The sequence below is a fragment of the Pagrus pagrus genome, assembly GCF_965226575.1.
Source record: "Pagrus pagrus genome assembly, chromosome: 9".
Taxonomy (NCBI): Eukaryota; Metazoa; Chordata; class Actinopteri; order Spariformes; family Sparidae; genus Pagrus; species Pagrus pagrus.
Genome location: NC_140193.1, coordinates 19,598,840 through 19,619,518, shown reverse-complemented (window position 1 = coordinate 19,619,518; position 20,679 = coordinate 19,598,840). Strand labels below are relative to the sequence as shown.

At 41.4% G+C, this 20,679-nt stretch overlaps 1 protein-coding gene across 3 annotated transcripts in view; it reads right to left on the bottom strand.

The window, feature by feature from the left end:
* The window catches only part of bcl9 (BCL9 transcription coactivator), a 30,793-nt gene extending 11,210 nt beyond the window's left edge, over positions 1-19,583 (bottom strand). Inside the window, exons 1-3 of one of the 3 annotated variants that reach the window (XM_084362868.1) lie at positions 19,428-19,583; positions 17,279-17,445; positions 778-1,260 (exon numbers count right to left, since the gene is read on the bottom strand). In XM_084362868.1, the coding sequence (XP_084218994.1) occupies positions 778-1,064 (287 nt within the window). In that variant the 5' untranslated portion in view covers positions 1,065-1,260; positions 17,279-17,445; positions 19,428-19,583. Of the gene's footprint in view, positions 1-777; positions 1,261-4,516; positions 4,572-17,278; positions 17,446-19,044; positions 19,396-19,427 lie in introns of those variants that run through there. The other 2 variants (XM_084362867.1, XM_084362869.1) reach the window with 2 other exon arrangements.
* Positions 19,584-20,679: the final 1,096 nt, after the last annotated feature.

The following is a 20,679-nucleotide window of genomic DNA, read 5'->3' as shown; positions in this document are numbered from 1 at the left end:
CTCTTTTTGCGACAGGCAGCCTTTTGCCTGTTTACTTTCAGCTCTGTGCGTTGTCATGGATTTGTTGCACACAAACCAACGAGCCAAACATTTGTAAGGCTGGTGTAGAGATTCATTCTCAAAAGAAAAGCCAGACATTTCTTGTCAGAAGGAGAAAGAAACCTACTTTTTAACATTATGAAAGACTTGGATATCAACAGGTATTTGTAAACGGGATAGGATTAGGGTTAGTGTGAATTCGCAAAGCTGAGCTATTAAAGAAGGTTGTTGAAGGGTTAGAAAAGAAGGGAGGCTGTGTTCCCACCGTCGAACTAGTCAGCCACTAGTGGAAAATGTAGAAACAATCCTTTATTGATGCAAAGAAGCAAAATGGCATCCATTCCACTTTTCCATATTTTGACGTGATAAACGTCATGCAAGGATACGTTAATCAGAGTATCCACTGCTGCATGTAAACAGTAGTAATACTGTCTGTTTTGGAATAAGAAAAATACATAACATTTTGTGCATGTAAATGTAGTCACTGTTGTGCAGTCACAAGAACAATCTGCTCAACATGGAGCAGCTGAAATGTTACTTCTACTTGCTGTGCAGTTGTAGAAAGTCTGGATTAAATGCATAATTTAAATCAACATTCAGATCAGAGTTGTGACTGATTGGGCTGTTAAAACAATCATCAGGATCTTACATGCACAGACACAAACCAGTGCTTGCTTTTGATTACCATCACAGCTCTGCATGACTGAATCACAGCAGGCTGTCAGTGAGTCCACTCACCTCTGTGTGTTGGTGGACGGGGAGTTCTTTAGCCTATTGGAGTGCATTGATGGGGCTCCCAGGACTACAGAACAGGGTGGAGTGATGAGCTGGTGAGGACTGCCTGTGTGGGAGAGCGGCGCCTTTGCGCGCACGTTCCTGGAGCCAGGAACAGGATTCCCAATGTTGGAGAGGTTTCCCCGACCGTCCTTGGCCTCCTCTCGCTCTTTCTTCCCTCGCTCCTTCTTGTTGAAATGTGTCGCTGCTGTACCTGCCGCCGCTGGCCTCTCCTCTTGGACCTCCAACATTCTCTCTATGTCCTTGTCTGTGTGGGTGTGTGTGTGCGTGCCTGTGCGTGTGAATGTGTGTGTATGTGTGTGTGTGTGTGTGTGTGTGTGGGGGGAAAAGTGTGTAAAAACAATAACAATAGTCCAGGAGTCTTTTCTTGTTCGGTGTGTATTTATGAAACTCCCCCAAGGGGGCTTTCAACGGCCCTTAGGCACACTGTGGAGAGAGAAGAGAGAGGAGAAAAGACAGTTAACAAAACTGGAAAAGAGGGCGACAGTCTGAACAAACTTAAAGTGACACTCCACCCAAAATCTCTTTAGTATCAATCTACTAGTGTGGGCTTGAAAGGTGTCTGTTGAAGCTGTTAATTTTCTCTTTTGTGGCTTTGGCCAGCTTTGATTCGTGACAGCAGGAATCGATTGCAATAGGTCTTTTTCACAGAAGACATTTTGACACATTCCAATAGGGAAGGCACAGGTGTTACTAATAAAAAAATGTCTGAAAAGTCTCCTGCAATAGGATTTAGTGACCAACAGCAACAGCTGGCACTAGGGTTGGGTAGGTCTCCAGTTCTGCCAGTCCGGTGTACAGACTTAAAACAGTTTGGTTTTTGCAATCGGACTGAAATGACATTTGTCTGGTGTAGGTGGAGAGAGCTAGCAGCATGCGGCTAGTTAACAGGAGCCCCTGGATAGCCAATTACTTCAGCCACAGCTTGCCTCGCTGTTTTTTGTTGTGAGTTGCCAGTTATGCACACAGTGCCGCTGTACTCATCTGACCAATGTCCACACGAGAGATTTCTCATCAGTAACAAGTTGGTGCTAGTTATGCTCTCCATGTTACATGCTACCAAACTCAACACTTCCTGTATCCATTCCAAATTTAAAGCCCTCTAGTGTTTCAGTGTACAGAATCTCTGCATTTCTTGACGAGGCTTTTGCAGTGAAACATTTGTAGGAAGGTATTGTGTAAAACTAATACCACGTGTGCCCCAAAATTAGCATCTTTATGTTGGTTCTTTACATAGCCAGATGAAGCGTAGATAGCCTTGTTTTTTTGTTTCTTTTGTGCCACGTTCAATATCACGAATGCGTCAGAATAAAACAGGGAACAGTAGAGGCAGCAGATCATATACCACACCAGACTACATCCTGAAGATGTTAAAACCTGATTTGAAAAGTCTTAAACCAGTGAGACATCTTACTTCTTTCTCATCTCTTTTGAGAGTTGCACATGCACGGTACCGATCAGGCAGCTGACAGGCTGAAGGAAGCCACTAACAACGGCTACTTTTTAAATATCTTTTACTTCAGTCCATCTTTCAAACTCAACAATGTTCAAGTGTTGCTTGAACAGAGACAGATGGTAAAGTATTTACAAGCCAGAAGCCATAACTTCAACAGATGTCACAGCATCACAACTAAAAAGGGGCGAATATTAGCGCGTTGACCCAGGTGTTGCGTTTCCGTCACAGCCGATTGGAGACAAATTTTAGCGGTTGTTATTGGGTTTTTTGTCTAGTGTGAAAGGGGTATTACTGACTTGTAAGGTTCCCATACACACTTGAAAAGTAGCTACTGCCATCTTTTCTCAAGGAACACTAAGCAGAAGTCTTATCAATTTAATATTTTGATGAAAAGTTATGTTAAATGTTTGCTGTGAGATACATATAAAAAAAGAGATGTGTCACAGTTCTTGGTGGATTGTGGGTGTTGCTACACTCCTTCATCGACTCATTATGTTTCACTCAGGAACAGCATACTAATGTGCCAAACCTAGTGGTAAAATTTGGTATTTTTTAACGGTCCAGTGTTTGACTTAATATCAAATAGGTTTAAAAATGTTTTTATAATCAGCCTAACCCTACATGGCACAAATGGAAACCAGGTATTCAACCAAAATACAATCGATTGTAACATACCGCAAATTTACAAAAGGCACCTTTCAACCCTTCCTTAAATCTTTCATGGAGCTGAACTGATAGACTGGCCAAAACACCTCATTATAGATATGTTGCTGTGAAATTGCAACGACAGTTCGACAGCATCACCAAGAAATTACAGCAAAGAAATGCCAAAGATGTTTGGGTTCAACAAGAAAGACAGTCAAGTTTTTTAACAGTAACTTAAGGAATTTTTTAAAGACAAAGATGACTATTGGTCAATATCATTCTCCCATTTTTACCATCAAAAATATAAATAATCGTATTTGCCTAAAATTCCAACATCATCCAGGCTAGTCTTTAAAACTATAGAGATTTTGGGTGGAGTATCATGTAAACTAAATAAATACCAGCACTAAATTGAAACTGCAGCAAACAGCAAAGTTTGGTGGTGGAGTGGGAGAGGTAGCATTGTGGTCCAAACCAACCACTGTGTGTTTCTGTGTATGTGTGTGTTGGTGAGTTAGCACGAGAATTGCATGAGAATCCTGTTCGAGAGAGAGCGGCCCAGTCAGTCAGATTACATTGTCATCCTGAAAATATTTAGGAGCTCTTCCAAAACACTCAACATTGTAACTGGCTCCAGAGTTCCCCCAGGGAGAAGGAGGTGGAGTGTTAGGGGGGGTTTGGGGGAGGGAGGGAGGCGGCAGGGGGAAGGGGGTGTCACTGGGAACCAGACAAATACTCCGACTCCTGCTACAGCAGCAACACTCGTCTCTCACTGGGCTACAGGAGAAGTGATTTACAACTATCAGGACCACAGATCACCGCTGCACACGAGCAGAGGCCGGCTTCTCCACGGGGGCAGAGAGGGGGAAGCAGGAGGAGCTCTGTCTATCCAAACTACATTGATTAGACTAACCTTTTAAATATAAAAATACACTTTGTAACACAGAAGTGGGGCTCTTCAGAGAAGTGGTGGGCAGATTATTGATTGCTGAACCAGTGAATTTACTTATTTGCAACAAAACAGCTTGAAAGACATCTCTCTTTGAGTGAAATGACATGTTTCTATTTAGCTACACAACACGCTTTGATACAGAGCTTTGGAAAAGAGGACCAGAAATTTAACACAAGAGCTTTAGCGCCAACTAAGGGCCTAGTAAGACGGCTTACTAAATCCTGTGTCTAACAAGTATGATATTTTCAGATCAATAGTTGTTTCTAGTCTGGGTTCTGAGAGAGTTTGGATTAAGGGCAGGGAAACAATGTGTGAGAGTAGACAAGATGAAAAAGTGACAAAAACACAGGCAGTTTGATTTTTTTGTTGACTGTTACTCGCTAATCAAAGTGAAACGGTGGCTTTTGTAAGTCACAGTGGAAAAGACCTGACGGACAGCAGCTCCGTACCAAAATACTCCAAATAACTACTAAGGCCCAACCCTGCCTTTAGTTGCATTAAACTGTACTCACTCACAGATTCCAGCCACATTAATATGTCTGATTTTCTTCATCCAAATCCATGTAATATTATTCCCTAATGACAGTGTTGAAAAATACTCATCGCACAATGTTAAAAAAACTTTTTACCAAAAGTAAATGGGGTCTTTTCTGGGCCGAGACCCATCCTACGTCCAAGTCTCTTGTAATTCCGTTCAGTAGTTTTTGTGTTATCCTGCTGACAAACCAAACAACCAACAACCGGACACAGGTGAAAACAACATTCAGCTTCTTATGCTTTTGAATAAAAATTGACAAAACTCATAACTCCTTACAAAACACATTTGATAAGTGAGGGCTTAATGGTGCACACAAATCATTATCATACATTACGTTCATTTGTCGGAGGCTTTTGTCCAAAGTGACTTACAATAAATGCTTTCAGTCTCCGCAAGAACATTTTAAAGAGCATGTTGAGTGCTACAGTACAAGAGTTTTCTTGTTTTTTTTTAATGAGACATCAGCAATGTACGGAAAGGTTCAAACAAGCCAGCTCATCATTCATCAAGTCTAAAAGGCAAAAATACTGATATATTTCATTTATTCCGAATGGCCACATAAACTGCAGGCTAACAAGCTTGCCGTCAGAGGAAGAGGTAAGGCACGATCATCATTCAAATGAGGGGATAAGGACACACACTTGAAAAATGCCAGTAGTTGTGTGAAGAACAGAAAAAAGAGCTTGAGAGATAGATTCAAATCGTGTTTACTGTCACAGCTCCACACATCTAACCAAACACTGCATGAAGTGGATGCAAAATCAAATGCTGGATTGTCAGTTTCAGATAATTGCAGAAGTTGAGTCCTCTCTATTCCAACATCAGAAAGGTGTGGGGAGAGGGGATTTCAGATAATGTTTGACCATCTGTAAAGCACTTGGAGCCATGGCTGTCTAGGCGTAGTTTAATAACCCAGCCTGCTGTGGATGGGCAGTGACACTGCTCCACTGAAAAGAGTCTTGACCGACATGATCTACCACAGGGGCCTCAGAGAGACACGGTGGTCAACTGTTCACTGTAGTCCATTTGAAAATGTATCCAGATTTCTAGGCGAGATCCGATTTTACTATATAAAAAAACAGCCTCCTACCCCATTCGGCCCTAACTAGCATGAATGCCCTCAAGGGCTGTTATCTCAACCTCAATCGTACACAAGTGCGTATAATGCGAGTATGTGCACGCATACAGACACAAGCAGCAGGACCTGTCAATCACCTGTTCCCTCCAATCACACACTAACGAGACACTAATTGGGGAGCTTGCTGACATGACTGTCATAAGGAATACACTGACACGCAAACGCGCACATCAAGCGCGTGCAGCCGACTGCACACACACACAACAAAGCACTGTAGAGGTAATCAGAGATTTCTCTTCCTCTATCTCCAGTAAAGACGCTGAACTGTCTATCACAGCACACACGAGGAGCTGCAGTGCGTGCAAGTTAATGGGAAAACAGTATAATGAGGCTCTAAAAATGAGCTTTTTGCCTCTGATATAAATATGGGGTTCCACATGAAAAGAGGGCAGAAAATAGTTCAATTCAATTAGATTTGGGTTTTCAAATGCGGGTGGCACTAAAAGGGAGCATTTCATTTCATGCTTATGTAACACAGTCATCGTACGCTGGCTGAGCGCAGTGTAGAGAGTAGACCCTTCCCTGCTACGTCACCCAAATTCCTCTGAAGGGGAGATGGGAGGTTTATACCAGTGTAGTATCCAGTGGGATCAATAACAGGAGGGGAACCATGACCTTGCTGCCAACCTAGTCCACTGGCTTAAATTTTTATCACAACAATGCTGCAAAGACGTTTTTTTTTTAAGAAGAAGGGGAGGCATAAACACTCAAGTGCAAATGTGCAAACACACACACACACACCCCAACTCTCTTCCCTCATCTCAGTCCTGCTGTTGGCTGTAAAAGGGCCTGCTGATGTTTCAGCCTTATTTATGCAAATCCCATTTTGCAGTTCAGTCACAATGGAGTATTGCTCTCTCTTTTCTTACTCTCTAGCTCCCCTACACGCTCTCCGTCTGCTCGGCCTCCATCTCACGAATTTCCTCAGTCCATTATTTGTTTAGGGTAATATCAGAAACGTTATTTCCACCTCTCCTCACAGTTTTCTGCAAGAATATATATAAAAAAAAAAAAACAAGCCAGAAAAAAGGGACCAAAGCAGCAGCAGCCAGCTCCTCTCAAACACAACAGCTGCCACATACATGTACCTAATATTCGTTCAAATCAAATTAGCACATATGAAGTCTCAGGTCAAAGCTTTGCATCAAAATCTCAATGAAAAGAGGATCTTACAATCTTAATCTGAAGGCTGATTTGGGTTGTAAAGCACTTTAAGTGGGCAGTAACAAGACTGGAAAAGCACTGTATAAATACTGTCCATTTGCAGGGTCTGAGGCATCTGCCATTTAAGTCAAACTATGTCAATAAATAAAGCTTTTTTAAGGAATGAAATAATACAAATCTTCAAGTGAGCCAAGTAATTTTTGTTGAAGAGCAGCCACAGGTGGTAATAATGGGATAAAGGTACACAGAAATGTCTTACTTTTCCAAAAATCCTCCTGAATCAACACTTCAATGACTTCATCAGCATCTTGAGAACAAGTGTAAAGGGAACACAAGCATGAAACAACAGTCATGTCTTCCCAAGAGGTACTAGAGCGTGTGTTTACTTCCTGTTTTACTCTTGTGATATGAATTATGAATGTTCCCCGATGGACCAAGGATTGAAATGTCATAAATAAAGTAAATTGACAAAGTGCCAGAAATTATGGCTCTTTCACACAGTTTTTTATCCAACACACCAGTATATTTTCTTTCTTTATACTTTCTAGTGTTCAAGAACTTTCCAATAATTAGATCTGCACAATTACTTGAAATATTATCAAAATCACAGTATGGCCAAGTGTAACATCCAAGTCACAGAAGCTACAGTGATTTGATCTATGTAAAATGTGAGATACGTCTTGTAGTGCTCAAGATTGGTCTTGGTCTCAATGGGAAGACAACTAGAAAACCTGATTCTTGCGCTAAACATTGGTTTGTGTTAGGTGGATGGTAAAACTTGGAAGTGTTGAATAAAATGATTGCGTTAATTTCCGTTCCTTAGTGTTTGTTATGCTTTTTAGTATTTTATCAAGGGATTTCTCATGGTTCACTTGCAACTGTGATGCAAAAACAATCATTCCCACTAATTCTGACTCATATGGAAATCATAATAAGCCCTAGTATTAATTCTGATGATCAAACAAATAAAATGTTTATCTTTTTTCTTTAAGAGCAGAAATAGAAAAAACAGAAAAAGTAAATGAGTGACTTTGACATTGTGAGACTGGTATCCGGGCATAACCTAGTGTTTTTCCTTCATGCCTTGAGAATGCCAATCAACAGCACTATTAGATCTTGGCACAACAAGCATGCTGCATGCTTAGTGGTGCACTGAGGAGATGACATTAACTCCTTAGGTATTGAAATTTGGTATCCAATGACAAGACATTTTTTGCTACTCAATAATATCCTGGCAATTCGATCGGTGCCATGAAAGTATCGAAGTTCAACACCCAGCCCCAGTCTGGTTTATTTATTTGGCAATCATACATCAAGTAAAAAGCTCAGCTTTTGCATTGTACAAAACCAGTTTACTGCAACTAGTTCCTGCACATACCTGCCTGCCTGCTAGTGAAAGAGTAACCAACTGCAGACAGAACAAACAGCATTTACTCTACTTAATAAAAGGTATATAACAAAAAAGACTTATGCTGCCCTTCAAGCAATGGGAGTCCAATCCAATCTGTTGGACATCCCACAGTCTCTGGCTATGGCAACACAACACACCTGAATGCTCACCTGTTGATGTGGCTTCCTGAGAACACTGTCCCAACATGCCACACCCTGCAGATTGCACGCATGACTCATGCTTGCTACATACAGAATGTGAGGAATGCGGAGTGTCACTAAAGATAGAGCTGTAACGCCACAGACGTAACATTTGACATAATGCATCTACCGTGACAGGAACAAGGACGCTCGCACAAGTATGACTGAGCTCCTGTTTCTACTGAAACCAAGCTGTGCCACAAATATTTAGAGAGAACTTTGCAACTGTTCTGCATTCTCCAAACTTGTAACTGCTCCCGAAGTACAATAGTAACATATCTCCATCCTTCTTCAGTCACTCTGTTACCCCTGTATGAGCTTTCACTCCACTGTCCATTGTCTGCATTTTCTATAACAACTCTGACTCCCCCATTCTCGGTTCATCCCTTCCGCTGGTCTGCAGACGATGCCCCTTCATCCCCAGGGAGGCGACATGTGTGTAATGTCACATTTTGTCATATCATATCGTGGTGACAGAAGCGTCGCTGTGTCCATCACAATGATGGAAGTGGCAATGGAAACAGGAGGATGGGGAAGGGGTGCGATACAGATATACACCAAGGAAGAGGAGGAGGGGGAGGGGTTATTACACAAGTCGCTCTCTTCACACAGTGTGCGGGTGGGTGTCTGTGTCTCAAACACACACACACACACACGCACACACAAACACACACACACACACACACAGCTGACTCACTAGTGACACATCTGCTGGCGTAGCCTGGGCACAGTGCCATGTGTGGCGGCCTGCTCCGGCAGCAGGACTGGCACTCAGCACTCCGGCCTGCTGTGATCTCCGTCTCACACACTTCACCCTGCACTTCCATCTCTGTCAATCTGCCCTCTGTCTGTGCATCTCTGGCTAAGTGGGTGTGTCTTGCTTACACATACACACACACACACACACACACACACAGTCACCTTTCTACGCAATACGAGACAAAGAGACTGGGTAAATGGCGTGCCATTATTTCACTGATACAACAAGTGCAGGTGCAAATTGGGGGAGTGCCAGTAGCAAATGTTTACAGTGTGATTGTTGTGGCCAAAAATATAATGGTACACGTACAAGGTAAACACCATGTTCACCTTGTACGTTTAAATTACTGTAAATGCAGCATGTCTGTATCTTTTTAATTGTATCCATTCAAATAAGTTCTAACTTCTTTTGGGTGTTAATAGTTAAAATCATTTTTTTTAAAAGGCCGGTAAATGTGCACAAAAATCGGACGCTCTTTATAACAGCCCATGCTTCTCCACACTATCGCTAAAATAAAGCAACAACTACCTTCTTCCTCCACTGGTTGGGGATATGAGAGCAATGAAAGGCCAAATGACAAACCACGAGTGGAGCTTAAGCCTACGCTTTGTGCGCAATCCTGAGGCAGTGAGATTTCTTAATCAGGCACAAAAAAATCATGCTATCTTTTGCTTTACATTACTTTTACAACTTTGCACCTGCAAACTGCTGACGCTTCAATAGGTTGACTAGTAAATGTTAGCATAGCAAGCCAAGGCCCAGGCAGACAAGACATTATTAGGCTTATCCAACTGTAATTGTCCAGTGAAGAAGACCCAACTCCGGAACCTAAATTTGGCCAGATTCAGATTATGTCCAATTAAATCTGGTAGGGCTAGGGTTTTGGGTCAATGAATCAATATAGGCGATTATCTGGTGTGTTTGACTGCAGAAGGTGATTTTTCAGGAGAGAGAAAACAGTGACGCACAATCATATATTACATATTGCTTCTCTTTTAGACTACAGGTGCTTGTTTATTGATTATGCACCACCAATTCGTTGTCTGTGGTCTTTTTCTGGGTCTCTTGACTACATTTCAGATACGATTCGATTCTAAAAAAACCCTGCCTTTTCTTAGATATCCCTTTGTGTTTGATAACCACATTTGAAGGATCATTGCACAAATGTGTGTTTATATATCTATATTCCGTGTCAAAAAGACCAGCCAATATATCAATATCAGAATTTTTTTTAGTCCCCAATACCTGTATCACCGCAAAAATTTGGTATTGGTCAGGTTCTACTTTTATGGTATTGGCCATTGGGATTATACCGTGTGTACACCTACTTTCTTCACACATGTTACTGTACAGTACTGTCCTGTACCATTCATCATTCTTTAACCTTAACTTATTTGTTCAGTTCTTGATGCGTTTTTCTGTGTAGGTACATTGACAAGAATCTAAAACTAGAGTCAACGTCTGAGCAAAGTAAAACTGCTTTTTAAGGCAGGAGCAATGGGATGTGATAAGAGTGCCCACTGAAATCAATGGTAGCTACAGGGACATCACCAGTAAATAGTAGAAAAGAAAAAACACACTCCCAGTGCAAATTCATACACACAAAGCAAATGTGCAAATTCAAACTTCCACGTTTTTCCTAGTACATTTCTGTCATTTGTAGCTCCAAACAGAAACTCCATTTGCTTAAGAGAGACTCTGCTGCCCTCTGTGCAGACCCCTTCTTTCCTCCCTTCCCCTCACCATGCTCTCTGGTCCGTGACTCCCTCCCTCCATCCCGACAGTCGCTCCCACACTCGGGCCACATTCCTCCCCTGCTCATGCTGGGAGGACGTCTCCCTGTGGCTAAAAGCATTGTGGGAAATCCCAACGGCCAGGCCCTTCAGAGGCCGTGCAGACGTAAATGTGTAAAGGAGGCTTGGGTTCCTCGCTTGCCGCCCGTCATAAGGCTCTTCCTGTAAGCCACTTGCAAATATATTACACACAAGCCACAAGTAAAAAACTAACACATGACAGTCATTATCAACGTCTTGATATAGAGCCTCACAAAAAGCAGCACAGAAACATCAAATACCCACATTTGAGGCAGCAGTCAATACAGCCCACGCTGGGCCAAACCTCAGTTTATAGCACTAAGAACATCAGGCAGGAAAGGAAGGAAATTTTAGGATGCTGCTCAAAATATTTTTCCATAGATTCTTTTTGTGCATTTCAAATCACTTCACAACAGAAACACTAAGTGAAAACTCAACCTGTCAGACCATGTGACACAGCTCAGGCATCTCTACTGACCTGGCATGACAACAAACATGCAAAAACACATTTTACTCCAAACGCTCCCAAACACACACAGTACGGCAATACGTGTGCCGTCTCCTCTCCGCTAGCGTTCAACAAAATTAGCACTGTGGAGGGAATACGAGCCAGATTGCGTCCCAGAATTACCCCAGTTTGCACTCGTGTGTCATTCCCATGGAATTTTAAACACACTGCGTGAGACCTGCCCAATTAAATATACAGGCACAGAGCAATATACGTGCACATACTCATACTTTTACACATACTCATACCAACATGCGGCAGTACTTAGCTGTCCTAATAATGTCTGCGATGCACTGAAGACTGCGCTACAAGTAATGGTATCTACTGCTCCCATGAATCTGAGCTCCTTGAGGTTCTTCTGAATGTTCTGCAACAAGACATGTCTATGCTGCTTAAACACTCATGGTAATATGTTGAAAGCATGTATATTTCCCATGTGATCCAGGTAAAGTACTGTAAAATGCAATCTGCCACTTAATCCCGACACAATGAACTTCTTCCCTTACTCTTAACACCTTGTCCTTTCAGGAAGAAGAGGATGATAATGTCGTTAGACAGTCTCTTCATTGTCACACTTTAATCTTGCTGCTATGAGAAAAAAGAAAAAAAAAAGCACTGTATTTTTGAGGCATGTATTTGCACTTTTAAGCATTTAAGGTGAGTAAAACTGATGTTCAAAAAAGTACAAAAAACACACTCCCTTCCTTTGTTTATGAGCATAAGCAGATGGCTTAAATTACTAAACAGTGAGGAAAAAAATCATGGAGGATGAAGATGAGATTTGAGCAGTTCAAATCCAAGGTGTGGCACCATTTTGGATGTCATGTTGTTAAAAAATTAGATGAATCTTGATAAGCCTACAGTTGTTTGCAAACAAAATAAATTATGGCAGTAAAACAAGCAGCATGCAGGCACATCCGGCTCACCACCCACAACTACAAACTGTAGAAGCAGAAAGGAGGGAACCTGTTGACGTGCCTGCCCAACAGACACCAGATACATTCAACTGACATGAAACAACTTTATTTCATTTAGTACTAAAAAAGAAAAAAACACCATAATTCCTTTTAAACTAGCACATTTTAGAATTGTACTAAAGGAATCACGATAGATGTTAGCATGTTAGCATTAGTACCTGTCGACTGCCAACTGTAGTAATGGACTGATATCAAATATAAAATAAACTACATGTAAGTTCACATCATATTGATTTTTCTGTTAATGCCAGCTTAATACAATTATGCCACAAACCAGTGGCAAAATGGCTGCAAGCCACTAATGCTAGCTATTATAATGTCAAACAAATAACCTAGCGCAAATGCTGGTTATTTTAAATGGACAGACAACAAGGCCAAACAATGGGGGAAATCACACTGGGAAAAAAGCATTACTTTTGGATTAACAGGGTGTTATGCTGTTATTCCCATTTTCAATGACAGTGCATGAATAGCCCAAAAACCTGTCTCCAAAGTCCTTTGAAAATAGAAGAGTCTAATAAAGACAGCGTGGTTAAAATATTAAAATAATTATAAATATGGATCCTCAAATCTGTGTTTTTTCACCCTTCTCTCTGACTGCAAGTTGTCAAGCACTGCTGTATTGCCCACATAGCCCCACCTCCTCCAGAAGTAAATTACCTTTGATGCTGTTGTTCTGAACACAGTGTACGAGCCTCGTTATCTTTATCTTTTAATAAAATCTAAAATGTTATGCCTTCAATGTTTTGTCAATTTTTCCACCATAGTATCGAATATTGATATTTTTAGGTATTGTATTGACCATAAACAAATAAGATAGGAAATAAGAAAATCCTTACAGGTTTTGTGGCCAAAATCTCAACTTTAATGCCTCTGCTTGATTGTGGTTGCCAGATATGGAGCATTTCCTTAGTGCCATGACTGCCCAGTGCTTGCGTCTGCTTTAATATCTTGTGAAAACCTTATTTCTAAAAAGTGGTTTGCCCTCCAAACCTGGTTAGCACTGTGTCATGTTGCTACATTAAACTAGGCTAACTAGGGACAACAATCTGGTAGCTGGATGGTACGTCAGTCTGGCTGGCAGCTTTTAACATGGATAGCTGGGGTGAAAGCAGGTCACCACAGCCCCCAGGTTCTACCTGCGCGCTGCACTGTTTGAGAGGACCCTCCCCTCCCAGCAGGGGCAGCAGACCGTCTGTGCAACAACTGTCAATCACAGCAGAGAAACATGAAAGCAGAATTAAAGGTGCATTCTGACTCAGCCAGACACATCCCTGAGGATTGTGTACGGGCAACATGTGAGACTGAGACCTCCTACACTAAAAAAGATGAAATGCAGCCATTACAAAAACACATTCATATTTAAAGCTGTGACTGTTTGGATAGGCGCACTAAACTGAAAAGACCTACTACAAGAAGCTTGGTAGAAGATTTGTTTTACATAGACTTCCTCCTGCCTTGTGCAGGCAATGTCCTTTATTATAATAATTTATATTGTTTGAAGACTGCTTTATTTCAGTCAGTGTAGACTTTGATCAAATGACTACAGTAAATAAGGAAAACATATGATGCACTTATTTATGTACTTACAGAAAATGCTGCGTGGCATGAATGATTATACATGGAATGATTTTTGGTTTTGAATAACTGGTGTTAGTGCTTCTAAATAACAGGATCTTATTTGTTAAACACTCACAAAATGTTCTGTCCTATCCATTATCAGTCCCTGCTACATAAGTTGTAGTCAAATTGTTATTGCATTGTTTCCCATTTGATGTAGTTTTTATGTTTTATTAGCTGCATTTACATGGAGACTAACATTACGCTAATAATCAGAACAAAAATGCCTCATTCAACCACCTCAATCGGAGGAAACTGATCCAGTCGGAGCAGAGTGAATTTTAAATCGGATCAAGAGGGTGGTGTAAACCTTTGATAATCACTCCATAAACACTATGGTTGTTTCCCTCTAGTTGGAATAATATATTCTCACAAGGGGCGAACATTAGATGACACTGCTTCCAGGCGGGACAGAAACATGGTGGTTACAACACAAAACTGGATCTTTGGCCGGTAACAGTTTTGTCAAAAGGTTCGAAATGTTTGAAAAGATGGATGAAGCCTGAATCCATCAAACCAGATTTGCCCAGAACAACATGGGGCCTTCTTAAAAATTGTATTGACAGGCGGAGTGAATGAATGAATTACATTTTCTACATAAAGTTGTCAAAATTCTTATTCTTCTTATGTTACATTTCCAGACTCTACAAAGACGAGGGAACCACTTAACACAGGTCAAAAAATGTTAGTTCTAATCAAATGCTTTGGGGCATGTGAATGTACATCTTATCGGACCAGTTAATTTAGCATCCATATAAACAGTCAAGTGGGAATCTCTAATCAGAATGACTTCTACTGGATTGAATAAATATTTTCCATGTAACAACAGCTATTGTTACTAACTTGCTTCTGAACTTTGTAGCTTGGCCATTCACAAGTGCTAAACCGTTATTTTTAGGGATACACTGGCTCCACTTTTTCTCCCTTTAAATACAAAGTCTGATAGCTAAACTCAGGATATTGGCTGATATAAAGGAATAATCCAATACCAGTTCACTTTTTTCTTTCTTAAAAAAAAAAAAACTACTTAAAAAAAACTTTGTAATCTTCAGAGTGGAACTAATAAACTGATTTTAATTATATTGTGTTTTGAAGCTTTATTATAAAACTGTGGTCACAATTTTACACCAACATAAATAGCATTAAATGTCAGTCAGATGGTCACAGCTGGCCTGAACTGGATTCATGGGATAAAGTCTATAGGTGCCACTATAGATTAAATCTATCAGATTAGATCACTACTTATTTTGACTGACATGGGAGACATGACCACCGGTGCAGAAAATTGGCAATGTTTGCAGAATCACTGAAATCACTACACACAGAAATTAAAGATTTATTTTTCACTTCGTCTGTCTTCAACTTCAAAGACCTGATTACGTTAAATCTAGTAGTTTTTTCAACTACCTTATATAAATTGAGGAATGACATATTGTCTTCTGTCAAGCAACAGTTTCTTGGAACTGGGAAACGAATGCACATATGAACGTAAGCTTGCAGACTATGATGATTAAAAACCAAATAGTACTTTTCTGCTCCCTGGGGATGCTACATAATTACTGTACAATGGAGGCCTGACTATTGTAGGAGTCATTCAGCAGATGAACTAAATTCTTTAATTATTTGTAAATGGAAGTCTTTAAAGGGGAACTGATGCTTTTACTAAATATTAAGACTCTATAGTTTATGTGTAATAAAAAATAAAAAAAATTAAGCTATAGAAAATACAGACTTGGGTCTAACCTGCTGTATGGATGAGGAGGGCAGCCCACTGCCACCCACTACTCAGGCAATGAGACAAACCTCCCCCTCCGACACATCCCTCCATGTCACACACAACACAAGCCTTGCGAGTTTTAATTAGAAAACCCATGAAGCAAACAAATGCACGGAAACATGAGAGGCCAATACACAGAGGAGAAAATAAATCCTTTGCCACTTTACATCAATATCCATTTCCCTGCGTCCTTCACCTCACTGTGGTTTTTGGTTAACACGCTCCGGATTAGATAGCAGATAAATAAACAGCGTGGACAGCGTTCTCAGGAAGAGCGCCCTGACCGCGCTGCGTCCTCCTCAGCATGTGCAGATCAGAGACCAAATATTGCACGGATAGTCCAAAGCAGTGCAGCTCTGAGGTCCTTTTTCCTCAAGACGCTCTACAATTGAAGGCCTCCGTCATCAGAGTGCAGCTATCAACATGGCCACATTCATAGATAAATGTCAAAGAGATAGTGACTGGTTTGGGAAGAGCATGCTTGTTATGGTTGCATCTGAGCAACACTAAGCTATGAAGTTGTGGCACCAGTCAGTCTTTGAGAAACAGAAAACAACAAAAACACAAACATTATAGACCGAATCACTGCGAGTTCACACCAACGGTCACTTCCGGACAGACACCTGGAAGTTAATTCACATTAAGGGCATTTGTGAATTTGGCAACTTCTTTATTACTATTGTCATTTTCAGGGGCAAATGTAACGTTCAAAGACATTTAGTAAATCACGATGATCCAAACTATCTGATATTTCTACTGAGCTTATTTTATGTACTGTGCTGCTTAGCTAGCGCCTTTGATATTGACACAACAGCGACATCTCGGTATAACTGCTAGCGTTGGGGTATACCCAAGCTGTCGTTTTCTTTAGTCTGTGGTCTAACGGGTAAATTAGGTCTCAAACAAAGCATCAAACATGCATTTTAGATGAAAGAATGATTTTTAAGCTTTGAAATAACCACATGAAAAAGACAATATGATTGTATGTATACTAGTGCGTGATGCAGGGGTTTTCTGCCGGGAAGTTATTTAAAACAAACATTATAATTGGTTCTATAGTCGGGAAAATGTGTGTGAAATGCTAGTGAGGAAAACTTTGCACACAGATAGTCTCATTCTTTTTCAATTTGCTTTTCTTAGTCCCGAGTATGGTGGAAAAAAAACAACTTTGTTTTACTGCTACGTCATGACTGTATCTGAAATCACTACTCCCAATATGAAAGAAATTGTGCATGCCGTGGATGCTTTTTTCGTTGCATTGTGGAAATTTTTATGGGCAAGGAATTCGGACACTTAAATAAAATGGCGGACAGTAAATGTGGTGCGCTACATGGTAAATAGGGAGGGATTTCAGACTGAGGGACAGCAATTAGGAGAATCGTATTTACATATCTTATTGGTGTGTGTTTTTTAAAAGAGTGGAGATGTGTATGTGTGAGCGAAAGTCTGTGATTAAGTGTGACACAGTAAAAAAAATAAAGAGAGCCAGAGTTGAGCTGGGTTACCTCAGAAGCCCCCCTGCCCTTTCAGCAGGGCCTCATATGGAGAACCAGGTCTCAGGTCCCCTGGGCACTGATGTCTGCTCTCCACTCAACTCCTCCCAGTCAGCCACGGAGGCTGTGCAGGAACCTGGACCCACTCACGACACCCTACAGCCACAAGTCATTCACACCTGGAACAGAGGGAGAAGAACTTTGCTCATCGGGTGAAACAGAAAACAAGCAAAAGGCAAGGAAAAGCACTCAGTCGCTTGTGTTGACAAGACCAGCGTGTAGCAAACACATAACCAGTGCAAGGCTGAGGTCATTAGGGGCTACAGGAGCGGTGTATACTCGCTTTTTTTTAACCCAAACACTCATTTATACTTCAGTTATCGACCAGTGTACACATAAGGGACTACAAGGCAGCGTATGATACTCCGTCAAGAGCCTCCTTGCTCCTTTGCACCCGAGAGGACTTCCTCCAGATATAAACTGTGGGAGCGACAAAGTGACTTTTTTTTTTACACCTAAATAATGCAAAGAAAATAATGCTGAAGTGGTGACCACAGAGAAGATACATATGAAACATCCTCAAGACTATGCAACAGATACACGCTCATGGCAGACAGCAGTGTTGCCTAGCAATTGAGGAGACCAGAGTCCTGTAACAGGAAGGTCTGCAGTTCAATCTCAGCAACTGGCAGGTACGCTTCGAAATGGTCCTTGAACGAGACACCGAACTCAGAAGTCACTCTGGATAACAGCATCGGTTTAAGGAGTGGACGGTTAACTGAAACAAAGCACAAAAGCTGCTAAGATTACGCTTCCTGGCAGAGAAAATACCATTAGTATTCTGCCAATGTGACGCCGGATAAATATGGGAAATTTGATTTTATAAGAATTTAAATAAATGGCTCAAGGACTAGCCCTAAATTAACTCATGAAAGGTAACAAGTTAAGACTTTATCCATGAGAGGAGTTAATTCACAAAATCCACAGGTATCAGATGCCTTTTACTACTAAACATTTCCACTATAGGACCTGTGGATTTTTTCCTCACTCACAGTCAAGTAAAAGAAAAAAAGGTTGATAAAAACACTAAAAGACTGAACACATTCTTTGCTATGTTTAGCTCTCTGGGTCCTGCCAAGGTAACACAGCACAATGCCACACAAGTTATTCACAAACGGGCCTAGTCGAGGAAGTCGTCCTAAAATATACACAGACACGTTCAAACCTAAAAGTCTGCAAATAAACGTAAAGCACACAACAACTACAGAGACCAGACTTCCCCCCCTGAAATCTCAGCGCCTCACTGGACAACTCTTGGCGGACAAAGTAATTCCATGGCGCTTGAAACTCCAGGAACTTTTTTTTTTTTTCTTTTTCCTAAAAGAAGTTGTTCCTGTTTCGCCAGAGAACTGGGGGGGAAGGGAGGACTTCAGCACTTGCATTCATGGAGCGTCGGCCAGCGCAAACAAAGTCTTCCCCGAAGAGGGAGGCACTGGACGGCGGCTGGGAGCGAGAACAACGACGTCGGCACACAAGCACACGCAAAAAACACACACGAAACGAGATTCATTGGAGGGCTTTGTGCGTGAATAAAACAATCCAAGGCCTCCTCGGGCAAACGTTCATTTTCAAGTTGTGCTAGCTCCGTTAACAATGTAACAATTAAATCGCTCGGCAGATGATAGGGCTGGCCGACACAATCAGCAGCCGAGGCCTATAATCTCGCTACGCGTTTATAAATCATATCACACACATTTTTAATAAAGGAAATACAATACCAGCGGTGTGGTACTCCCGAAGAATGCAGAACATGCATGCTGCATTGTATCCTTTTTTCATTTTCACCAAGCACGGGCGGTCCTCCAGTATAATGGGGTAAAAACCAATATTTCTCCGCGGGTTTTACACCATGCTGAAAACATCGTGAATAATCCGCTTTCGGTGCGCTGGAAAAAAACGGCATTCGCGGTTGAAAGGGTGCTCGCTGTCTGCCAGGCCAGACACGACGTGGGTTTGCTAGCCAGCCTTCGGGGACAGAGGCAGAGAAGAACGGATACCGGAGTGAGATGTCCCCGGGAGGAGGACCCGCGTGTGCCCGTTGCCAGGAGGCGAGCTCTGGTACCGACACTTTCCACCTGGATTTGGATAAAGGAGCACTCACCTGGAATGTTAGCTTAATTTCCGTTTTCCTCGAACGACGGATTCATAGCGTACACTCATCAAATCACAACATTATCACGGTAACATTATAAAATAGAAATGTGTCTCCCCCCTTTCGCCCGAGCTTTCCAGTGGTCCTACTCCATTACATCCCAGTCAAGATTTCCTGTCGTCTCCCCCCCCCCTCTCCGCTCCAGCGCGATGGTTTAGCCCGAATTCTAAGTAGCAATTCTAGGTCAGGTCTGTGTGCCAGTGAGAATGTTACTGTCGGACAGCGGCGAGCCACCAATGTCCACTGCTCACAACATGGTAAATAACATACAAATGTACAGAGGACAAACACACCCAAACTGTGCTCTAGACATTTATTTATTTCTGTTTTGCGTAGCGAGTTATACTCTCGTCTTTGTGGTGACGTCAAACTTCCTCACATGAAAGAACTTTGGAGTAGTAAAGCATCAAACTGGTGGAAGTTCTCACAGGATAATGATTTAAGGGCACACATGCCTTAAGAAATTATGAGTCCCGGCTACATTTTGTAATTCGTTGATAGCCGTAAATCATTTCTCAAACAAAAGAATAAATATATTTAGTTGAAGCTTCTCAATAATGACACTTTTCTGATGTTGTTTTAGGTGAAAGTGAACTGGTGATAGTCACCTTGTTAGTAGGAAGTTGCAATGACAATAAAGATCAGATTATAAATCAGCTAATCAAGAAAATAACTGGCATTTTAATCATAAAATCTAGAATTAGCAACCGCCAAGGTGAAACAGTCACCTTTAATTCAGTCCAGCCTAATCCAATACCACATAAAATATATTCAAATCAGCTAGATCCAGAACTTTAGTTGGATCTGCATGCAATTGTACTTACTCATAGATACCAGCCACCTAAATATGTCTAATGTTTTCACTGAGATCCATGCATTGTTACCCGAGAAATTAACAAAAATGCCGAAAACTCTGTTTTTAAGAAAGTGAGAAAAGAATTAATTGATCTGTACCCCCATCTGGATCCACACCAAAAGTTAATGGGGTTTATTCTGGCAGAGATCCATCCTCCATCCAGGTTTCGTGGCAATCCGTCCAGTAGTTTTTGTGTGATCCTGCTGACAAACCAACAAATAAAAGGTCAAAACAATAACCTCCGTGGCAGAGGTTGAAAAATGTTTGCATCCTGGTTTACTGTCACTGGAATTAAAGGTCCAGTGTGTGGGATTTATGGGGATGTATTGGCAGAAATGGAATACA